A 16,211-nucleotide genomic window follows, 5' to 3' on the forward strand; every position below is an offset into this window, starting at 1 on the left:
GTTCTTGACTTTGTTTCAGGATACAAACCTGCAGCAGTTCCCTGTAAATTCCAAGGCACGGTCTCCATAAGGAGAACTCACTTCTGGTCCCATGACAGTTTTGGCTCTACCCATCTTCAGTGGGCCCCTGCCAGACCGTCAGCCATAGCCACAGGGGCCCCTTTCCCCCCTCACTCTCTCAGTCTTCTGTTGCATTTTCATTGTATAATGGGTTTGGAGACATTTGGATATCTATACCCAGCATTTATTGAGTATCTGCTATGTGTCATACTAGGTCCTTTACATACATTAACACTTAATGCACACAACACAGAGGCAGGTACTATATTTTCCATTTTGCGAGTGAGAACATCAAAGTTTAGGGGGTGGGAGGGTGAGAACTAACTCTGAGTCCGTGCTCTTTCCACTGCATGGTGTTCCCTCACCAGGCCCAACCCTCTCAAATGCTCCTCCCCTGTCCGTTTGATTGTCACCCAGACTTGGCTCAATACCTATCTACTCCTTGGAGCCTCGTCTCCTACTCACCACCTTCTTTGAACCCATAAAACATGCTTGTACCATCCTTTGGTCCTTGCTCACCTGTTGCCCCTTGGTGCCTGTGTTGTTGTCTGAAATGTAATGTCATGGATTAAGAACTAGTCTAGAAGTCAGAACCTGAGTTGAGTTCTGCTTCTAACTAGCTTTGTCATACAGGCAATCACTTCACATTCCATCTGTACAGAAGAGGTAATCTCCAAGCTCCTTTCTGATTAGTTGATGGGTAGGTGATTTTTTTCTATGCAAATATTTTGTCTTCTCAGACAGTAAGCTTTTATTACTGTTTTATTGTTTATGTGTATGGATGTTTTTAATCCAGTTGTAATTACATGCAAGTAAGTTCTTGATGGCAGGAGCCATCTTTAGATTCCCAAAGTGCTAAATGTAAAATAAACAGGTGAAGAGATGAGTAGAATTTCTCAGCTCTTCTTGTCCAGCAGGTCTTACTGATGTGAAGGACATGGGCCCTTTCTGGGCCTTACTTGTGTGATCTGGCTCTTCCAGCCCATTTGGTCTCCCAGGCTTGCTACCCACAGCCCCACTGATCTTCCAATTCCTGAAGCAGGCCAAGTCCCTTGCTCCTTCTTGCTGTGCTCTTCCCCTGACCCAGTAGGCTGCACTTCCTTTTTTGCATGGCTGGCTCCTTTGTTTGCCCAGGCTAGACGCCTTCCCCTCCTCGCAGATGTTCCCTGGCTCCTTACCTAGGGTCGAAAGCCTCTTCCCACCTCACTGCATGTGTCACCACCGGCTCCTTTTCCTAATAGGTGCATTGCACATTTGCAGTCATTGGCTGGTTGTTCATTGCTCTCTACTTCAGGCAGCACAAAGTGCATCTACTGTTCCACTGTGTCCCTCACACTAGCCGGGATCTAATGCAGGGAAACCCTTAGACATTCCTTGGAGTATTGGAAAGTGAAGGAGAAGTGAATGTATTTGTGTCTATGTGCCCCAAATGAAAAGCCTTTCTTTTTTCCACCATAAGAAACGTGGAATTGCTAGTGTAAGTTCTCCTTGATACTACCTTTTTCATGTTCAGCTTGGTATTTCACACACCATCTCTGTAAACTCCATTTACCAATCACAGCCGTCATTTTTTGTGGCTTTTTGGGCTCTCATTTTCTTTCTTTTTAAATTTTTGAGACAGAGTCTCACTCTGTTGCCCAGGCTGGAGTGCAATGGCGCACTCTCAGCTCACTGCAATCTCTGCCTCCCGGGTTCAAGTGATTCTCCTGCCTCAGCGTCCCAAGTAGCTGGGGCTACAGGCACGCGCCACCACGCCCAGCTAATTTTTGCATTTTTAGTTGAGATGGGGTTTCACCATGTTGGCCAGGATGGTCTCGATCTCTTGACCTCATGATCCGCCCACCTCAGCCTCCCAAAGTGCTGGGATTTCAGGTGAGCCACTGCACCCAGCCCATTTTCTCCATATTTCTCTTTAAATGCTAGAAGGGAACACAGTGTTCTTAGTAACTGTTCCACTGGTGGTCCAGTGGAAGAAATGATTTCTTTCACACACTCATTTTTCTCTCACTTGAAATCCAGGATCCTATTGTGTTTATGGCTTGTTTTTGTTTTTTGTGAAGTTTCCTTGAGCAGTAAGTCCATGGACAGGACGGTGATAAGGAAGAAAGAGTGCTACTGCAACTGTAATATATAGTCGCCGTTTTAATCCCAGGATCACAATGAAACCTGTTTTAACGACTGAATTTCTCAGGCAGTTCTTTAAAAAAAAAGACAAAAATCTGAAGCAGATGGTCCTTCAATTAACACTGCATTCTTTCCCCTCTTTGTAACCGATAGGTTTGATTTATTTTGATACCGTTTTAGGTTTTCAAAATAGTTCAATATGATTTCATATTGGTGTTTATAGAGATGTTTTCAGTAGCCGAAAGACGGCAAATGTATCAGGAGCCTACATTTGACTCTTGTTCTCATCAACATCTTTCCTTGCATCTTTTTCCATATACTTCTTAGCGCTAGCTTTTTTCTGTAAGCAAAGTCGAGATAATAGTAACAGAAATCAACAAATCTTACCAAACAGTATTTGCGGTTGTTTGAGAATGTCCACATGCATGGCAGATAGGAATAGTTAAGGAAGAGATGGAAGAACTGGTGTTTGAAGATGGTGGAAATGTAACAGTGTAGAAATACACACTGTTGGAATAGTTTTGAGACAGAAAACCCTATAATACCCAGGTCTTATGGGATCCTGAAGCAGCCTGTGCCGCCCCTCAGCACTGCCATCATGCCAGTCCGCTTCGGACTTTGGCTGTCACCATATCTAACATTTTAAGTAATCTCCACTAGGTTTGCTGACTTGCAAGCAAGTGAAAAAAAGATAATCTTGGCCGGGCATGGTGGCTCAGGCCTGTAATCCCAGCACTTTGGGAGGCCGAGGCGGCGGATCACCAGGTCAGGAGTTCAAGACCAGCCTGGCCAAAATGGTGAACCCCGTCTCTACTAAAAATACAAAAAATAGCTAGGCGTGGTGGCAGGTGCCTGTAATCCCAGCTACTCAGGAGGCTGAGGCAGGAGAATCACTTGAACCTGGGTGGCAGAGGTTGCAGTGAGCCAAGATCGTATCACTGCACTCCAGCCTGGGTGATAGAGTGAGACTCCATCTCAATAATAATAATAATAAAAGATAATCTTCATAAAGTATTTTATATATTATACTTTAAGTTACTAGGTTCACAATTCACACATTTTATGTTAGAGGCCTTTCTGGCTTCTCATTGACTGTATTATGTTTTCCTAGCCTGTACCAGAAATTAAAAGTTGTGCCAAATCTGCCCTCCATGACCATGGAGGAAGTAGCACCAGTGAGTGTTAGTAATGCAGCTCACCTGGCCCCAGAGGAGACCAAGGTAAGAAGTCAGTGTTAGGCTGCAATGAACCAAGATTGTGTCACTGCACTCCAGCCTGGCGACAGAGCAAGACCTTGTCTCAAAAAAAAAAAAAAAAAAAAAAAAAAAAAAAAAAAAAGCCAGTGTTGAAACCTTAGGTGTCTGTTACAAGTTAGTTGATTATAGCCAGAGTCCATTTATTTAATGTCATTTCCCTTGCATTTGTAGTTTTTACTCCAATGTATCTCTGCAGTTTCTGAGTATAAACTAATAATGTTATAATATTCAAACACCGGTCTCCAGTATTCCGGCTTTATTATGAGGTACAGGTTTGAGAGTTACTATAAAAGCAGTTTTTAAATAGCTAGTATCAATATCTCGTTATAATCCAATCCGAATATTAGCAATGATATCAGGTTTAAAGCAAATTGCTTGCATTGCGTACATACTAGCAATACCTTAACATCAGCATTTCCCGCTTATTTTATCCATGTGATGGTGATTAGTAATGGAATCTGGGTCTGGAATCGAGCATTTGGTTATCTGAAGAGGTTGGATATATCAACTGCAGCAGTCCCTGCCATGAGAACATCGAAGCCCTTGCGTTACACATTAATAATGGTTTCTGCCAGGTGTTCATCCTCCTGGCTGGCTTAGCAGCTGGGCCTTCCTTTTCGCTCCTCACTTGCCTTGCTATGCCTACACTCACCCCTTCTGTTGGAGCCTCTGCTATCTCAGTGCAGGTGACAGCCCTGGCAAGATAGGCTGGTAGTTGACGAGAAAAGAGAGAAAACTGATCCTCACTGGAGAGATGTTTCCCTTCCTTTCCACTGTTCGTCGGTCTCTGGGCCCTCTGTCCTCAGTCCAGTTGCTGTCATTAGCAGCTCAGAACTGAGGCTGCCTCCGGCATGTCCTGGAAGCCTATTAGAATCTAAATGCTGTGGAGGGCTTGCTTCTCTTGAGCTGTTAGCTTGAGAACCCAGCCCTCCGTGCTACCTTTGCGAATTAGTTTGGGAACTAAACCATCACTATAAGAGTCTGTGCTGTCAAAGAATGCATTCCAGGTTGTAAAGTGCTGTGTTACCAAAGCTCACTGGAATGCAGGTGGGGATTGCTCTGCGTCTTCGTGCATTTGGCCATAGACATAGCAGCCCACTCACTAGCTACTGTGCACTTTCTTCCGTTCCAGTTTCGCGAGGTTGTTGAAAAAGTCGAATATCGGCCGGGTGCAGTGGCTCAAACCTGTAATCCCAGCACTTTGGGAGGCCGAGGCGGGTGGATCATGAGTTCAGGAGATCAAGACCATCCTGACTAACACGGTGAAACCCCATCTCTACTAAAAATACAAAAAATTAGCCGGGCGTGGTGGCGGCGCCTGTAGTCCCAGCTACTCGGGAGGTGGAGGCAGGAGAATGGCATGAACCCGAGAGGCGGAGCTTGCAGTGAGCCCAGATCGCGACACTGCACTCCAGCCTCGCCTACGGAGGGAGACTCTGTTTCAAAAAAAAAGAAAAAAAAAGTCGAATATGTTGGTGGTTATTTTTTAATAGGAGAAAAATAAAGCTGGAAATATAAAAACAGCTCCTGAAAAAACAGCTACAGACAAGAAATGAGAGCGGAGGAAAAATAAATACTAAAAGCATACGAAAATAAAAGAGAAGGAGAAACGGAGAAAACTGCTTGAAAAGAGCAGTCCAGATCAAGCAGGGAAATACCCAAAGCACTAGCTTTGGATAAGTTAAACAGCTGACCAAAACTGGCAAAGCTTCCTTCAGAAAGGTGAGGACAAGGGAAAGAAAACTGCTCAAGGAGACCTTTGAGGGGACAATACTGGGTGACTGGAATGTCTGAGCCAGACAACAGCCCACCTGCGAGATGGAGACACATGCTGCTGACTGGCGGGAACCACAGCCTTAAACGGGCTGGAGTTTTTCGGGTAGGGTCCTCCCAATCACCTGCGTCCTGGCAGCAGCTTTTCTTAAACTTCCACTCCCTTTTTGCTTAAATTATAGAAACACTGTAGCAGTATAAAATGTATAGAATGCCTCTATGCTGACTGATTTAGTTTTCTGCAATTCTAGTCTTTTTTCATATTTATAGTTGTGTACATTGTTGTAATAATAATGACGTACTAATATATTTTTGGCTTTTTTTCACTTAACAGTACATTTTACAGCATAAGCATGTGTTATTTTTAATTGCAGGATGAAGGTACAGACAGGGCCTTCAAGTCCTCTCAAGCATTCTTTTCTAAATTACAAGATCAAGTAAAAACACAAATCAGTGATGCAAAGAAAACAGAAAAGACAAAGAAGAAAAGACAGGATATTTCCGTTCATAAATTAAAGCTGTAATATATTTTGAACATAATGTTCATATAATTTGAACATAATTAATGTGTAAGCTTATATTTTATCATCGTTCTGTTTTATAATGAAATGATTGAGAACCGTTCTTTGCATCAGTGGCCAATATTTGAGAATTCCATGGTGTGAAAAGACAAACTCCAAACTATTTCCAAAGCCCGGCTGGTTTTCACCGGGTGTGAAGCAGGACCTGGGTCCCCAGGCCCTTCCTGTTCAGGCACTGCCTGAGCTGATCCTGCTGTGCTCTTGCCATGGCCCGGGCCTGTGTGAAGGCCAGGCCAGCTTGCCCATGTGGTATGGTGAGCAAGCACTGGCCTGCGGGCTGGGAAGAGGACAGAGCTAGCCAACCCCCTCACAACAGCAGAGGCCCCCACTCTTTGGGGTCTTGATTTCCTTCTCCCACTGCCCTATCATTTCACAAAACAATAGCATTTTTATGCCTGTGCCTTACTTCTTTCCCCTTTGGGAAATGATCTCATGTCACCTGAACAAAGGCTTAGTGTAGGCTATAAAGCACTATCCACAATCAGATGAAGAGGACAGCTATGATCAAGTGAATCTAGAAGCAATAGACGCTCAATACAGCCAGGGATGTAGACTGCAGTCTGCAGAGTGTTCTGTGACCACCAAGTGCTCATTGTTTCAACCTCCCCATCCAGGGAAAATTGCCTTTTGCCTGATAGGCTCTCATATTGATTTGATGGAAATGCAGTAAGCCTTAGTCCAGTCGGGTAGAGAATGTGGACTAAGATTCCACCAAAGTAACAGGTAAAGTCCTTCTGGTTTTTAATCCACAAGGGATCAATCACAGTAGTCAAGGAGAGCCTGTGGAAGTTTGCACTCTGCATTCCTGTTACTGCAGAAGCTGGCTGCAGCAGGGTAGAGCTAGGCTGTACGGGGCTAAATTAAGCACTGGTTTTTGTCCATTTGTGCTGCTATAACAAAATACCTGCGACTGGGTCATTTATAAACAACAGAAACATTTCTTACGGTTCTGGAGGCTGAAAGGTCTAAGATGAATGTGCTGGGAAATTCAGCGTCTGGTGAGAGCTGTTCTCTCTGCTTTGAGATGGTTGCTTGTTATGTCCTCACTTGGTAGAAGGTGGAAGGGCAAAAACCACCAAACTTACTCTGTCAAGCCTTTCATAAGGATGCCAATCCCATCCATGAAGGCTTTGCCTTCAAGACTTAATCCTCTAAAGGTCCTACCTCTTAATATCTCACTGTCCAGTAAGTTTCAACACATGAATTTTAAAGAACACATTCAGACCATAGTGTTCCGTCCCTGGCTTCTCAAATTCATGTTCTTAAATGAATACATTCGTTCCATCCCACTAGCCACCAAAATCTTACCTTGTTCTGGCATCAACTTTAAATTCTAAGTCCAAAGTCTCACATAAACATATGGGTAAGACTGACAAAGTATGATTCATCCTGAGCCTAATTTCCCTCCAGCTGTGAAATCAAACAAGTTATGTGCTTCCAAAATACAATCGTGGAATGGGCATAGGGTAGATATTCCCACTCTAAAAGGGAGAAATAGGAAAGAAGAAAGGAATAGTTTAGTCCCAAGTAAGTCCAAAACCCAACAGGGCAAGCAACATTAAATATCGAGGCTTGAGGATAATCTTTGACTTTATGTCTCACTTTCCAGTCACAATGGGGTGAGGGTTGGTTCCCCAGGGGTCCAGGTGGCCCCAACCCCATTGCTTTATTGGGTGCAGCCCATGTCCTGGCTCTCACTGGTTGGTCTTGTGCCTGCAGGTTTCCCAGGCTGGCATTGCACATTGTTGGCTCTAGAGGTCCAGGGTCTCAGGGGTGGCCCTGCCCCCCAATGACTCTCTGGGCATTGCCTGTGAAGGCATTCTCTGCTGTGTCCCCACCTCGTGGCTGTTCTCTGCCTGCATCTGATGCCCCTCAGTCCTTGTCATACCTCAGTCACTTGGTTTTCCGGCTGCCAACTCTCTCTTCCTCCTACTGCACCAGCTCAGTCTCCTTTGCAGGCTCCTCCTCAATGCCCTGCCTTTTGTTATGGAATGCTCAGTCTTCTGACCATTTAGTTTTCTATCTATAGTCAATCCTTGGTCCCATATATTAATACCATTTAAACCCCAACAACTCCCAAATTTAATTTCCATCCTGACCTGACTTGATTAATCAATTCAAATATTTTCATTCTACAAGAATATCTAAATATTATCGCAAACTTACATGTCTGAAACTGAACTCTTACTCTTCCCCCTCCATCTTGCCAGTTGCTAGGCCAAAGCCCTCAGAGTTTCCCTTGACTCTACTTCTCTTGTACCTTACCATCTTTACCATGAGCAGATCCTGCTGGCTCAGCCTTCTAAATATATTCAGAACATGACAATTTCTTATCAATTGCAATGCTAACACACTGACCCATGCCACCATCATCTCTCCTTGGATTACTGCATCAGTCTTCTGTTTTCCTTGCTTCCTCTCTTGCTTCCCTCCTTGCGTGCCCCAAGCTCTAGCTCTATTCTTTTTTTTTTTTTTAGATGGAGTTTTGCTCTTGTTGCCCAGGCTGGAGTGCAGTGGTGCAATCTCGGCTCACTGTAACCTCCACCTCCTGGGTTCAAGTGATTCTCCTGCCTCAGCCTCCCGAGTAGCTGGAATTACAGGTGTGTGCCACCATGCCTGGCATATTTATTTATTTATTTATTTTGTTTTTTTAGTAGAGATGGGGTTTTGCCATGTTGGCCAGGCTGGTCTCAAACTCCTGACCTCAGGTGATCTGCCGGCCTTGGCCTCCCAAAGTGCTGGGATTATAGGCATGAGCCACCGCACCTGGCCTCAAGCTCTATTCTTAATGCAACAGGGAAAGGGGTCCTTTTAGAGCTTATGCTCAAAATCTTTGTCTCCCCTCCTCCCATCTCACTCAGAGTCAATGCTCAAATCCATACAATGACCTGCAGGGTCATACATCAGGTGCTGACACACAGTAAGTAGCTGGATGGCAAGTTAGCCAGCTGTTTTTGTAAATAAAATTTATTGGAACAAAACCACACTCATATGTTACACATTGTCTATAGATGCTTTCACACTACAATAGCTGTGTTGCCTAGTTATGATGGAGGCCACATGGTCCCAAAAGCCTCAAACATTTACTACCTGGCCCTTTACAGAACAAATTGGCTAACACTTGCCCTCCATGGTCTGGCTCTCTGCTGCCTCCCTGGCTTTGCTTTCTTCTGCCTCCTTGGTGCTCTTAGAGTCTGCTAGACAATCTTCTGCCTCAGGGCTTTTACATGTGCTGTTGCTGTTTCCTGGACTACCATGGCCTTCTCTGAGTCCACACCGGTACCTCCTTCAGGCCAATGTCAATCTTCAAACGTCATCTTGTCAGTGAGGCCTTTACTTACCATTCTTTCAAATTGTAACCCTCTCACCCCTAAGATGTTTCTAGCTTTACTTGTCTTCGATTTCACCACACAGTTTATTTTTTAAATTTTTCTATCTTCTTCCACCAGAATGCATCCTTCATGAGGACTTCCCCTCCCTCCAAGGAAGAATTTCCTCCCATTCCTCATTGTTCACTGCCACATATTTTCAGCATCTAAAATGTTACCTGGAATGAGGTAGGCAATCAATACATTCTTGTTAATGAACTCCCTATTTATGTCCTTATTCTCTTCAGTTTGCTCATTTATTTATGCACTCATTCAATTGTATATTTATGAATAATTACACAATGCTAGCCACTGCTGCAGGCAGCAGCGATGTTATAGTAAAAGCAACAAACACAACCAAAGGCAACAAACACAACCGCCTGATCTCAAGAAGCTCGCCTTCTAGGTCATTCCTGGTGGGCTGGAACACGCTGGTGTCAGTGCTTCAGGGCTGATTGTTAAATTTTCAGCTGTTAGGCCGGGCACAGTGGCTCAGGCCTATAATCCCAGCACTTTGGGAGGCCGAGGCGGGCGGATCACGAGGTCAGGAGATCGAGACCATCCTGGCTAACACAGCAAAACCCTTTCTCTACTAAAACTACAAAAAATTAGCCGGATGTGGTGGTGGGCGCCTGTGCTCCCAGCTACTCGGGAGGCTGAGGCAGGAGAATGACGAGAACCCGGGAGGTGGAGCTTGCAGTGAGCTGAGATCGCGCCACTGCACTCCAGCCTGGGCGACAGAGACAAAGTCTAAAAAACATAATAATAATTTCAGCTGTTAAACACAGACATTATTAAAAGTTAAATAAATCATATAACTTTACAAATAAATTACATTAAAAACAGACGTTATAAATACTCAAGAAGCATCACTTCCTAATCGCTACCTTTTATTTCTTGGTTCTTGATTATTTCAAGGGTATCAGATAACCGGTGATTAGTACTATCTTTTGGAAAACCCAGCTCAGTGGTTTTCCAACTGAAACTCCCTCTCTCTGATTCGCAGGAGTCAGCCTAAGTAGAGTTCCGCGTGTTGGTTGCAGAAGTCGCCCACCTTCTCCCAGGGGGCTGTTTGCTCGCTTTGACACTGACTGCTCCCCCGACAAACAAGTTTAGCCTGCTCGCTCGTCCCACCAACTGGGGAGAGAAGTCTAAGAGTGCACAGCAGCACAGAAGGCGTGCGGGGGCGTGCGGGGACGCACTGGCGCCTGCCTCTGCGGGTGGGAAAGGAAGGAGGTGGCTGGGTTTCCGCTCCAAGGCTCAGCCCGCCTAGGCCACCTACGTTATGGGAGCCTTTAAACGTGGAAAGGAAAGGAGATCGATCACTCGAGCCTCCACTTGCCAAGCCTGTGGAAGCAAGACGCGGGGATCGGCTGGGAATGTCTGGAAGCGCCGGCGGCGCGCGGAGCCAGGTGGGAGGTGCGCGGTGGCCGCGCGGGGATCTTGGACGACAGGGCACCGAGGGAAGGAGGACGCGAGGGCAGCCGGGCCCGAGGGAGCAGGGAGGGTGGCTCGGGCTCGGTCGCGTGGCCCCAGGTGCGCGGCCTCGGCCCTGCAGCGCCCGTCGTGCTGGCCGGGGCCTCGGCTCCGCAGCAGAGGCCGCGGTGGTGGCTGCCGGCGCGGGCGAAGCTGCCCGGGGCTGGGGCGTTTCATCTGCGCGGGCCTGTGGGGCGGGCATCACCCTGGGCCACGGGCTGATAGTCTCCATCACACTCAGAAAAAGTTACTCATACGGTGGTCTTATAAAGGGTCTGAAGTGGTCAAATTGTCCCTTTCTAGAAACGGATAGTTTTAGGTCTTAAAGATGTCCTAGAAATTAGCCTTACAAGCCCGGCTATGTCATTTTATGGTAAGGGACACTAAGATCGCGTACACATCTTGTCGGAGGGGCTTGGTCTTCTGTCTCCCGCTCAGGGCTGTCTTCATTCCAGGAGACCTTGCTCTTCCACGTTTCAGAGTTCATTTTTCCCCTTATTGAATTCATAGAAGTGTTTTAATTCATATGTTTCTTCTTGTAGGAAGAAGAAATTGTCTAGACGAATAACATGAGGTCATATAGAATCCCACTTTTGGTGATTGCAAGTCAAGAAAGTAAAAGTAAACCATTGCTATCTTTCACCTTGAATATCCTGTGTTTTATTGCTCAGAACATCCAGTTTTTCTAATACTCATGATGTCAGAAGGGAAACCTCCTGACCAAAAAAGGCCTCGTAGAAGCTTATCAATCAACAAGAATAGGAAAAAAGCATCTAATTCTATTATTTCGTGTTTTAACAATGCACCACCTGCTAAACTTGCCTGCCCCGTTTGCAGTAAAATGGTGCCCAGATACGACTTAAACCGGCACCTTGATGAAATGTGTGCTAACAATGACTTCGTTCAAGTGGATCCAGGGCAGGTGGGCTTAATAAATTCAAATATGTCTACAGTAGATTTAACCAGTGTTACCTTAGAAGATGTAACACCAGAGAAGTCACCACCACCAAAGACAAATTTAACCCCTGGCCAAAGTGATTCAGCAAAAACGGACACAAAGCAGAAGACGAGTCCCTACTTTAAAAGTAATGATGGTGTGGTGTGCAAAAATCAAGATAAGCTGAGAAATCGTAGTGTGAAAGTCATTTGTTTGGGAAGCCTAGCATCTAAATTGTCCAGAAAATACATAAAGGCTCAAAAATCAATAGATAAGGATGAAGAATTTGCCAGTTATAGTTCACAGAGTTCCAGATCCACAGCTATTAAGAGCCTGGTTGATAACTCTTCAGAAATTGAGGACGAGGATCAAATTTTGGAGAACAGTTCTCAAAAAGAAAACGTGTTTGTATGTGATTCGCTGAAGGAAGAGTGTATTCCTGAACATATGATAAGAGGAAGTAAAATAATGGAAGCCGGAAGCCAAAAGGCTACCCAGGAATATGAGAAATCAGCCCTCAGCCCTGGCTTCTCAGATAATGCAATCATGTTATTTTCACCAGATTTCACTCTTGGGAATACATTAAAGTCTACTTCAGAAGACAGTCTTGTAAAGCAAGAGTGTATCAAAGGAGTGGTTGAAAAACATGAGGCATGTCGTGAAGAAGTAAAAATGACTGTTGCTTCAGAAGCTAAAATACAGCTGTCAGATTCAGAGGCAAAATCTCATAGTTCTGCAGATGATGCTTCTGCATGGAGTAACATCCAAGAACCTCCTTTGCAGGATAACAGTTGCTTAAACAATGATACCCCTTGCAGCATTCCTTTGGAGCAGGGGTCAAGCTGCAATGGTCCTGGTCAAACAACTGTTCATCCTTACTACCTTCGGAGTTTCCTTGTAGTGCTGAAAACCGTACTTGAGAATGAAGATGATATGATGCTCTTTGATGAGCAGGAGAAGGGAATCGTGACTCAGTTTTATCAGTTATCAGGTATCTTACGCACGTGTTTATTTTCAAGTGTTCATTCCCCTTTTGCTGCTCTGATTGGGGCATGGTGTGATGGGCAGTAATCTAGTGACCGCAAGGAGTCACTGTGGTGTTGTGAGTACCCTATGGGAGTGTTCATGGGAGTCGGAACATACTCGAAGGTTTTATTGAGAGGGATGCATGGAAAAGAGACAAGATTTTGTCCCAGGTGATGTTTACTCCTGCTGAACTTTGGTTACATTGGAAGCAGCTGTTTTTCATTTATAGGTGCATTTGTTAGTTATAAAACAACCTTTTCCAGCTTAAAAAAACAATACAATGTGACTTAGAAAAGCATAGTTTGCATTTTGAGCATGTAATCAGGCTTCCCATTAGGTTGTTTTGTTCCCCAAAGATGAAAGTAGAATAAAATGCAATACAGGAAAAAACAAACTAACCTGAGGCATATTTTCTTTCTCCCAACAACATTTTAGATTCATGAACTGTGCCTTTTAAAGACAGGGTGTGAGATCCGGCCACAGCACTCCAGCTTGGGTGACAGAGCGAGACTCCGTCTCAAAAAAAAAAAAAAAAAAAAAAAAGACAGGGTGTGGAGGAAATGGAAACTTTCAAGCTGAAATTGGTACATTAAAAATATTAGTCTATGCCTCAAGTCCTTGGCAGCCAGGGGTGGCTCCAAGCCAGTAATGCAGGTTTGTAGTAAAAGCCACCCTTGTGTCCTTAACAGTGTTATTCAGAGGGCCATGATGGCTCTGTGGAACCATGTTCCTGAGGGCAGGAAAAAACTTACGTGGTGGTCACACTGTCCTTTAGTAAAATGCAGCCGTGTGTGACTCCTCAGTAGATAAAAAAAGAGAAAAATCCTAAACATTACTATTAATGTTTAAGAGAAGGATTTTTGTTTTACATTCGCACAGTGGAATTATGGTATTCCTTGTGTTACTTTTTAACAATAATTCTCTGGGCACAGCTGTGTGTAGTATCCACTTGCATCTCTACTTCTGCTGTTCTCCCCAGAAGATGGACATAATAGCACATCGGCTTTTCTATCCAAACTAGTCACAGATCTTTGGTTGGGTGCTGATTGCATTCCTGTGAGTATTTCAGTGATTGGTGGTTCTGTGCTTCCATGTAATTGAGAAACAGGAACAGTTTTCCTAGTGCAAGTTCTGCATATGCATGTGTCTTGCACTCAATGGAGAATCATGTACAATCTGTTGGTGTGTAGAAATAATTACTGCTAATTGTTTTTGCCTTTTTTTTATTTTTATTTTTAAGTTCTTTTAGAGACAGGGTTTCTGTCTGTCGCCCAGGCTGGAGTGCAGTGGTGTAATCATAGCTCACTATGACCTTGAACTCTTGGTCCCAAGCAGTCCTCCTGCCTCAGCCTCCCAAAGTGCTGGGATTACAAGCATGAGCCATAGGCTGGGCACGGTGGCTCACTCCTGTAATCCCAGCACTTTGGGAGGCCGAGGTGGGTAGATGGCCAGAGGTCAGGAGTTCGAGACTATCCTGACCAACATGGTGAAACCCTGTCTCTACTAAATATACAAAAATTAGCCGGGCATGGTGGCGGGCACCTGTAATCCCAGCTATTTGGGAGGTTGATACAGGAGAATTGCTTGAACCCGGGAGGCAGAAGTTGTAGTGAGCCGAGACTGCCCCATTGCACTCCAGCCTGGGCAACAAGAACAAAACTCTATCTCAAAAACAAACAAAGAAACCAACAAACAAACAAAAAACAGAAACCACCAGTATGAGCCATCATGACAGGTCAATTTTGCCTTTTTAAAGAAGAAAGGAAAATAAATGTTGGAAATTTTCAAAATACAATTAAACCATTTTAGAGTTAGCCGAAATTTAAAGATAATCTGGGTAATAGGGAGACTGAAACCAAACAGGTTAATTAGGAAGCTTTGTCAAGATTGCTGGGTTAGAGATGACTGCCCTACTGAAGCTAGACATTTTTTTTTTTTTGGAAAATTATTTCAGATTATTTTCAATTAAATCAGAATAATGCATATTAAGCTAAGAGTGGAGAACAAAATAAGAATTCTGGTTAGGGCTTTTCTGAGGGAGTAGAAATGTTGATGGCTAGAAAAGGGGGAACTTGATTTTAGAAGTTTTAAAATGACTAATAACTGTTACCAAATGTTTAAATGTACTTTCAAAATGGTTTATACCATAAAATGACGGCTTTATACATGCGGTAAGTGTATGTGTATTTCTAAATAGTACATTTATTCACCTTAGGTTTAAAAGGTAAATGGGCCGGGTGCGGTGGCTCAAGCCTGTAATCCCAGCACTTTGGGAGGCCGAGACGGGCGGATCACGAGGTCAGGAGATCGAGACCATCCTGGTCTACACGGTGAAACCCCGTCTCTACTAAAAAATACAAAAAAACTAGCCGGGCGAGATGGCGGGCGCCTGTAGTCCCAGCTACTAGGGAGGCTGAGGCAGGAGAATGGCGTAAACCCGGGAGGCGGAGCTTGCAGTGAGCTGAGATCCGGCCACTGCACTCCAGCCTGGGCGACAGAGCGAGACTCCGTCTCAAAAAAAAAAAAAAAAAAAAAAAGGTAAATGTAGTGATTTTCACCATTTTTCTTAACTTTATTGCAGTTACTGGTCAGAAGTTATATGTAAGGCTCTTTCTACGTAAATTAAGCTGGATTAAGATGACTAAATTAGAATATGAAGAGATTGCCTCAGACTTAACACCTGTGATTGAAGAATTGAAGAATGCAGGCTTTCTACAGACAGGTATGACTAGTAGAGGGAAATGTGAAATGAAAATATGATCTGAAGAGCTGAGCTTCTGCAGAATGGTGGCAGTATTATTATGGTGCCCTCCCCTGGGTGGTGCCCGGTAACTTACTATGTTTTAATTGAATTTTTAATCTTAGGATAACAAAGTATTCATGGAATGCTAAGGCCGTTCTTAGCCTGAGTTAAGAATACCAGAATAATGAGAGGTGGTCTGCTGCTGTTTTCTTGACTGTGGCAGGTTTAGAACAAAAGTCACCTAGGGATAGACGTGGGTGTGTGCCACAGAAGAAATACATCCCGGCTGGGCGCAGTGGCTCATGCCTGTAATCCCAGCACTTTGGGAGGCCGAAGCAGGTGGATCACCTGAGGTTGGGAGTTCGAGACCAGCCTGACCAACATGGAGAAACTCCGTCTCTACTAAAAGTACAAAATTAGCCAGGTGTGGTGGCGCATGCCTGTCATCCCAGCTGCTTGGGAGGCTGAGGCAGGAGAATCACTTGAACCCGGGAGGCGGAGGTTGTGGTGAGCCAAGATTGCACCATTGCACTCCAGCCCAGGCAACCAGAGTGAAACTCCGTCTCAAAAAAAAAAAAAAAAAAAAAAAAAAATCCCTTCTTGGCACTGTCCTTCCAGCAAGAACTTGACTCATCTTAGTCAGAGTCCTCATCTTTATGATAGAATAAAGCTGGTTGTTTGAAACCAGCATTGCCTCGGAGACCTTCATCTGTCCCCCACCCCATTCACACACATACAGCTCTTCAATTATGCTGATTGCCTGAAGCATTGTCGAATTGCTTTAAGCCTATGTGAACACTAAGGAGAGTCTATCTTCTGCAGTGATACCCTTCGTTGTCTTGTCAGTAGCATTCGTTAAGTACCTAC

General features: G+C 44.5%; 1 protein-coding gene across 5 annotated transcripts in view; it reads left to right on the forward strand.

The window, feature by feature from the left end:
- The first annotated feature begins 10,086 nt into the window (after positions 1–10,086).
- FAN1 (FANCD2 and FANCI associated nuclease 1) overlaps positions 10,087–16,211 on the forward strand; it is a 41,114-nt gene continuing 34,989 nt past the window's right edge. For 2 of the 5 annotated variants that reach the window (XM_017875388.1, XM_017875387.1), the window contains exons 1-3: positions 10,922–11,011; positions 11,181–12,566; positions 15,183–15,323. In XM_017875388.1, the coding sequence (XP_017730877.1) occupies positions 11,333–12,566; positions 15,183–15,323 (1,375 nt within the window). In that variant the 5' untranslated portion in view covers positions 10,922–11,011; positions 11,181–11,332. Of the gene's footprint in view, positions 10,699–10,921; positions 11,012–11,180; positions 12,567–15,182; positions 15,324–16,211 lie in introns of those variants that run through there. The other 3 variants (XM_017875390.1, XM_017875391.1, XM_017875389.1) reach the window with 3 other exon arrangements.

The sequence above is a fragment of the Rhinopithecus bieti genome, unplaced genomic scaffold (assembly GCF_001698545.2).
Source record: "Rhinopithecus bieti isolate Rb0 unplaced genomic scaffold, ASM169854v2 scaffold_9876, whole genome shotgun sequence".
Taxonomy (NCBI): Eukaryota; Metazoa; Chordata; class Mammalia; order Primates; family Cercopithecidae; genus Rhinopithecus; species Rhinopithecus bieti.